We start from the raw sequence: 8280 nt of genomic DNA on the forward strand, positions 1-8280 counted from the left end.
GTAATTAGTCTTGAATGCAGTAATCAATACATAATTACAGGTGCCCTTTGGGCAGGGGTAAACTATGAGTGCTCTCATTTCATTCATCGTCGAACAGCATATGGGTGGATATCGGTTGATACCCCAGTTTACACCTTGTGTAAGCTAAGTCTCAGAATAGGACATTTGTGATGGTTCATTGGGAACAGCAAGACTTCTGATAGTTTCTAGAGAAAATAGGTATAGGTACCTATTCTGTAGATTTTGGTGTATGTTTTCCTCAAAAGAAGCTTGAAGCATGTGGGAAATATTATGCTTCCATTAATGGTAGGTTTAGGAAGAACTTAGACTTAAGATCGGTCTCCTTATTAGGTATTCGTCTTAGGTCTCAGTTCTCAGAGAGGCTGCACGAAGGAACCCTTTGAGAATATGAATATGAGCTTGGGTAGAAGCCATAGGAAACATGATTTCTAGCCGATTTCGGTCGGGGACGTTTCAAAGGAACAGGCAAATGAGACTGGACGCCGTTTCATTGAAACAGGACCCAATACGAGCCTCATTTAACATCTCCAACAATCCATACGCGCAACGATTTGAATAAGCACGCGTCGCATTCATAAAATGAATAATTGATTGCACCGCCCGTCCTGAAAGGCCCCCAAGAGCGAAAACTATGAAAATATAATATGATACCGACGGGCGCAAGTCTTGTTAGGACAATTCTGGCTAACAATAACTTCCGTTCTGTGCGATTGGAAGCCCAGGCGATCGTCTCGCCCATCAAAATCGATTCGAAACAGTTTTCAGAAGGGACTCGCGTCATAATTTCACAGTTTGTCCGTAATCGATTCGGAGAGGGTTAAAAAAAAGGTTCGGACGGACATTAGCCATTCATCGGTTAGGACAAGGCGCGCGGAGGGCTTAGCGATTCGATCTGAGCGCCCTTATTGTGAGAAAATTTTCAGTCGGGTTCTGGTACTGCAGCAAGTTGAATCTATGGTTTATGTTCATTCTACGATTTCTCCTTCTGTGTTCCGTATAAATCATTCTTCATTGCGTTTCTTGTTTCAATGCCTTGATGCTTCTGGAGTTCAAGTATACCTATAAATCCCAATTCTCCTCAGACAAAACCTTACCTTTATCCAGTGCAAATCTCTGTTCATTGCAAGAATTTTGTTTACTCCGTTTACTCGTACTTTCCTTGAACCTGACACCTTGACAGCGGCTTCCATTTTGGAAAACTCGCAGAATGTGAAAGAATCCAGAGAATATCATAGAAGAATCTGATTACCAATCGACTATTCGATCACAGATGGGATTGTTTACATTTTTTATAATCTCCATAACCTTGCAGCACTATTTTTTATTGTCCTTTCATCTAAACCTGCGAAATTATTATTAAAAAGGTTCCAATCATAACAACCAAAGTTCACCTATTCATATATCACGTAGTAATATCGATATTTCTTGAACCTGACGCCTTGACAGCGGCTTCCATTTTCGAATACTCACAGAATGTGAAAGAATCCAGAGAATATCATAGAAGAATCTAATTACCAATCGAGTATTCGATCACAGATGGGATTGTTTACATTTTTTATATTCTCCATATCCCTACAGCCCTATTTTTGATCGTCCTTTCATCTAAACTTACGAAATTATTATTAAAAAGGTTCCAATCATAACAACCAAAGTTCACCTATTCATATATCACGTAGTAATATCGATATTCCTTGAACCTGACGCCTTGACAGCGGCTTCCATTTTCGAAAACTCACAGAATGTGAAAGAATCCAGAGAATATCATAGAAGAATCTAATTACCAATCGAGTATTCGATCACAGATGGGATTGTTTACATTTTTTATATTCTCCATATCCCTACAGCCCTATTTTTGATCGTCCTTTCATCTAAACTTACGAAATTATTATTAAAAAGGTTCCAATCATAACAACCAAAGTTCACCTATTCATATATCACGTAGTAATATCGATATTCCTTGAACCTGACGCCTTGACAGCAGCTTCCACTTTCGAAAACTCACAGAATGTGAAAAAATCCAGAGAATTTCATAGAAGAATCTAATTACGAATCGACTATTCGATCACAGATGGGATTGTTTACATTTTTTATATTCTCCATATCCCTACAGCCCTATTTTTGATTGTCCTGTCATCTAAACCTGCTAAATTATTATTAAAAAAGTTCTAATCATAACAACCAAAGTTGTTATATATCACGTAGTAATATATGGATATTCCTTGAACCTGACGCCTTGACAGCAGCTTCCACTTTCGAAAACTCACAGAATGTGAAAGAATCCAGAGAATATCATAGAAGAATCTGATTACTAATCGACTATTCGATCACAGATGGGATTGTTTACATTTTTTATATTCTCCATATCCTTGCAGCACTATTTTTGATTGTCCTTTCGTCTGAACCTGCGAAATTATTATTGAAAAGGTTCCAATCATAAGAACCAAAGTTCAGCTATTCATATATCACGTAGCAATTTCGATATATGCATAACAACAGTGTTTGCATCTCCAAAATGAATCCATTTCGAGAGCCTTCCAGTCTAGGCATCATATTGATCGGTGTCGTGTTGCTCAGATGCAAGCCAAAACGATGACAATGGACCTCTTGTCCTTTTCTAGGGCCTCTTCGAGTTGTGACATCGAGTACACTAGATGTCATTCGAATACGATCGATGCAGTTATTCGATATATGCAAACAATATTATAATTTGTCACCAGCCCTTCATCGCACCTTTTATGATCTGTGTGATATGGAAATACGGTTTTAAGTTTTTATGAGAAGGGTTCTGAAGTTTTCTGTTGGTTGTTAAACGGGGAACTCTGTTGAAGTGAAGAGTATGGATCTTTTTGTATCTGAATATCATTTCACATTAGAGTGTCAGCTTACCATTATGCCTCATGCCTCATACATAATTTGTTGAGAGTTCAATCTTCTTTTTTTTTTTGGGAGAATGGGAAATATGATTCAAGGCAAAAGGAGGATCATCATCTGTTTCATCGCTTAATTGACGCAGTTTTATAAAAAATTTTCATTGAGAATCAGTTAACGGACAGAAAAATGGCCCCCACACGTTTCTGCAATTAGTTCATTGTTCAGGAACTCTGTTTTCTCCCTCATTTCAGTTTTTCGATGCATAAAAATATAATTGATTCCTATTTCACGCCACTTACTGAACGTAATGTAGACTCATTATTCATAACTCCCCAATCGTAAAAGTCCGAAACGCTGGTTCTCACTAATTTTTTTACTCAACTGTGAGCGTCAGCTGGGTCCACTTAAGTATCAGGAAACAGGCGGAAGTTGATAGTTTGTTAACGAATAGATCACCTTTTGCTCTGCTGGCGCTCGGTCACGAAGGACCCTAATTAAAACGCAAATGTTACGGTAGACACGAAAGAGTTTAAGGTTTTCAGTGCATCACTGAAAGATCCAGGCTAAGTTTGATGGAAATTCTTGAGGAACATACGCTTGGGAGTTTTTGGAGAGCTAAATTGTCGATATGAAGATACTATGTAGAATGTAACACAAAAATTCTTGATCAATTTTAAGGGTTATGTAACGGTTAACATAGATAACTAACTTAAGCATAGAAATTTTAACTTACTTACTGTTAGGTTAGTATATCTATGAATTTAAGTTATAATTTCTATGAAGGTTAAACTTGAGTTATTTCAGGTTTTAAAATGGTCAAAGAAGGATACAGATCATAGAATTCATAGATGGTGCATGGTTATTCTTGAGAATAATATATGCTTGGGAGTTTTAAAAAGGGAATTTGTGGATCCCAAAAAATTCTTGGGAAAAGGTTACGTCTAGGTTCAGGTTAGAATTTAAGGACACAGGGCTTATAAATCACCTTTGGGTATAAATACCTATAACAGGAGATATCGAAGATTGTAATTTGCAATTTTCGAAATACCTCCCTTCAAAGCTTAATTATCAATGTAGACCCGAACAATCCAGCATCCGAATTAACCAGATTAAGATCAACGACATCTACACGTCCCTTCCAAAACTCTCACCCCTATAGGATTATACAGGGGGCAAGTAAATCCAACACCCGGAGTCTCTCCGGATTGGTCGAAACGGCAATAAACTCCTCCCTCTCAGGCAACCTTTTTCCTCCTGTCCCTAACTTCCCGTGTTTCAATCTCAGTTTGCGTCTGTCGTCGGTCTTGACAGTGTGTACTTTACGTTTCTTTCTCTGTGATCACAAAGTTTTAGTTGTTTTTTTTTCCAAAATGAACTACGGAAATCACATGCACCATATGGGCGATCCCACTGGAATGCTCCACTATGGCATGTACGAGAAGCCGAAACCGAAATTCCTGTTCAAGGTGCCGAGGGTTGTTCCAGATCAAAAGGCAAAGTTTGAATCGGACGAGACGTTTAGGAGGCTCAGCAGAGAGAGCGAGGTAAGAGTCTTTTCATGAAATGTTCTTGCTCTATTCGTTATTGTAGGTGTTATTCATGTTTTATTATGTTATTGCACCCTGTATCCATCGTCATAGCCTGTTTTTTCCGGTTCTGTATGAAGTGAAGTGACGATTTTCTCATCGATTCATTTCCGTCTTCGATACAGCAAAAATAATAAAAATTCACAAAACACAAATCGAGAAATACGACACTTAATTCACAAATACATCTACTTGATGTAGAACCTTCACTTCAAGTCAAATAAAACATACTTATCAATCGTAAGTGAACATAATTTTTTTAGAAAAAGTCTACTTGCCTTTGTAAGTAATTTGTTTAATATTTATTAATTCAGCATGCCATCAGTCCTTCTTGAATTTGACCCTATAATTTATAATTATTTTGTCACATTTTTATTATTGTCTCATATCGATCAATAAACAATCGTATGACGATTCAGTTTTTTTAATTGTGTATGTATTTTTGTTGTTACTTTATCTTCGTGAATTGTTAAGTTTCCATTATTCGTGCCCATGTAATGAAAACAAAATATTTTGTCCTAATAAATGCTATTTTCCATAAAAGAAACATCCCAACTTCAAAAAAACAGAAATTTTCATCACTTGAGAAATGTTTTGGAAAATATATGATATTGTAGCATAGTTAATTATCTAGTTTATTTCACCAATATTTCCATGAAATTTCAAAATCGTCCTATGTTATCGGCCTCCTGGATTTCTTGCACAATTTTTCATATTTTTGTCTGTACGAGAAAAAGAAAAAATTCAAATTTATAGGCATAACTTCATCAGCCTTTCTCACTAACGCAATAACAATAAGTGTAATCATGCAGAAGATGCTGAACATGATTCTGTTTTTAGGTCAGATACACAGGAAGTCGTGAAAGAGGAAAGGAAGAAAGACAAAGTAGATTTCAACGCGAATTATACGAAGGACATACAGAAATATCATTCATAACGAACGGAATGAACATGCAATTAGTTTTCACACCACCAACACAAGAGTTCAACAAGCAAGATAAACAATGCGATTTCGATAAAGAACCTGGAAAGGTAAGTGAAACATTGAATTGAGAAAAACCCTATTTTCGACCTTCAAAATTCAAAAATAGTCAAGTCATTTGATGATCTCATCCTATATGAGTCCAAGCACTGATGTATGAACAAAGGGTTGATGTTTTCATTGTGCATAATTGAATTTTCAATTAGGCAAGTCATCCTGTGAATATATTTTCGTGTTTATCGAATTAATACCCCAACATAATTTGATAAGATGTGATGTATCAAAAAATTATAAAGTCGTAGCAAAATTTTCTGACCAAAAAGGGCATCTGACCTCTCGCGTTTTTTCTAAGGATATCCATGCATCAAATTTTTACGCGAAATTAAAAATTGTAGCCAATTTCTCGAGATAATTGCTCAAAATTTTCGACCGTTTCACGGAAATCAACAGACAAGAAATCGTTTCTTTTGTGTACTTAAAATTGGCCATCCAGACGAGCAGTTTTGGGATGAAATTCAACTGGCGTAAAAATTCAGACTTGGCAATTAAACCATCGAACATCTGCACCTTGTCCTGCGGCAATTTGAGTTTCGGAAGGTTTCTTACAATTGTTTATACGTGATGCACAGGGATTGATGATTTTCCAACTGTTGACTTAATGGTTTTCGCCAGAGGTTTTTTTTTGGGTAGAATCACCTGATACGGTTGAATCCCAGGTCAGTTAGGTTAACAATGCAACAAATAGTAGATCACGTAGGTACACCAACAATTTTCGAAGTCCGCTATACAAAGACCCAGAAATTTCTGAAATTCCAAGAACTCACCCCTCAATTTCACTTACTTATTGCTGCCCAAATCTAGTTTTAAACGGTGCCAATAAAAGTCGGCACTTCTAAGGCCAAATTAACCGTCGTAAACCCCCTGTTTATTGTGACTCGCCATATTGTGTTGGGATTGTAAATAACTATAAATATTTTATAGCAGTACGGCGCCTTCTTCGGGTTGTAGGTGGAGGCAAGCCGTTTTCAGTGGTTAGACATATCGGAATTGTTTATTCTTCCGAGCATTTTATGTTGCAACTGATACTGTATCACTTCCGTTCGATGGCGGTTAGCTAAGATGATACTAAGGGTTTTTAACTTTGAATGTCCCTGTTAGAATGTGTTTTTGATGAAAATTTTCAATCGGATTTTTTTTTCAAGGTGCACATTAAATCTTCGTTCATAATGAATGGAGTCTGCGTCAGATGGAGGGGTTGGATCGATTTAGATCGACTCGAAGGCGTTGGTTGTCTGGAGTATGACGAAGAATTGGGTGCCAAGGAAGATGCCCGCAGAGATAACTACATCAAAATGAGATAAAACCACCGAGAATGTTGTTAAATAGTCTGCGTTGTAAGATTCAAAACAAAACTACGTAGAATGATGGCTGATGTGTCAGCATCTTCGATTTTATTTTCAATTCAACAGAAATCAGACTATTTCTCAGCAATTATATGGAATATCCGAATATTTTTTCGAATTCGAGACGAATTTCACCGACCTCATTTTTGTTTATGTGAATGTTGCTGTGGCTGCTAATCTGTGATATCCGAACATTCTTTTGGTTTGAATGGTATTGTAATTTCTATGTGACTGATGAACATTTATTGTTCCTTTGAAATTTTGTGCATATATCGTGTATGTGATATTTGAGTTAGCTGTACATTAATTTGATTTAAAATGTGAAATATGAATTTAATACAATTTCCTATTGTAATAAAAATGATCTTTGTTATTTTGGTTTTTTTTTTGTACCAAACCCAAACATAACAAATATATGACTAATGAGCATATATGAATAGGGAAGAAAAAATGCTCGTCTTATGGAAGATCTCTGTTCTTCATAAACAATTAGATAATCTTCCAGAAGTATGGTTCAAATTGATTTTCCCTAAGATATCGAAGGACTTGGCATAAATAGTGCCATCTATACGATAAGGGATGAAGCAACATCTTAAATAAAGAAAATTGGAGGTATCTCTGGATAGTTCGTGATGCAAGGGGAAACAATATCTTTCCTGGAAATCCTCTGTAATCTTTGATTTCAACATTCAAATTTCAAATTTGGATTGTACTGGTGTTTCGAAATTTTCTTCGGAAAATGAAATTGGTGCAGGGTTTCGCCAGTAGGGTGCGTGTCGTCTCCTTTAGACTCTAACAAGAGTTGTTAGAGCCACTGTACTTAGAATATTGAAATTGCTCAAATCTTAAAGCCATATCCGAACATATTTGTCTCTTTTTTTGGTACCCTCTGGGGGCTCATGAAACAAGCACTGCTTCCGATAATCTGGTCATTTTATCTGGGTTGGTCAAATCTCGCAAGTGACCTTACTAACCACAAGTTGGCATAATTCAGAAATTATCTTAATATTTTGGTCGAACATATTAAATAGAATATTTTTGTGCGATTTGTAGCCAATTCGACATAAGCGCATCCGCCAAAGTTACAAGTTACATATACTAAGAAGTCATATCCAAATGCTGGGAACGGGTAACTACTAACTACCACAATTTCACATCGGTGAACTATTAACCCTTATTTTATTCATGGTCTCAAGAAGAAAAGGCTACCCCTTATTGAAAATTCCTGAAACATTAGACTAGAAACAAACCAAACAATGCTGAGGTCGAAACGGTGGATGCGCATTTAATCCCTGTATGCAACAAGAGCTAGCTTCTATATCTGTCCCAATCCCTTATTCCATTCAGACTATTTGGACTGAAAGTCTGGAAAACAACCTGTATTTTGACAGTGACAGTAAAAATCAGAAAATCCCCA

The 8280-nt window shown here is 36.5% G+C and overlaps 1 protein-coding gene across 1 annotated transcript; it reads left to right on the forward strand.

The window, feature by feature from the left end:
- Positions 1-4162: 4162 nt before the first annotated feature.
- LOC123312251 (protein big brother-like) lies at positions 4163-7236 on the forward strand. The gene is made up of 3 exons (XM_044896581.1): positions 4163-4436; positions 5319-5510; positions 6663-7236. Exons 1-3 carry the CDS (start codon positions 4263-4265, stop codon positions 6819-6821), a joined length of 525 nt encoding a protein of 174 aa, XP_044752516.1. The 5' UTR covers positions 4163-4262; the 3' UTR covers positions 6822-7236.
- Positions 7237-8280: the final 1044 nt, after the last annotated feature.

Source organism: Coccinella septempunctata, chromosome 4, assembly GCF_907165205.1.
Source record: "Coccinella septempunctata chromosome 4, icCocSept1.1, whole genome shotgun sequence".
Taxonomy (NCBI): Eukaryota; Metazoa; Arthropoda; class Insecta; order Coleoptera; family Coccinellidae; genus Coccinella; species Coccinella septempunctata.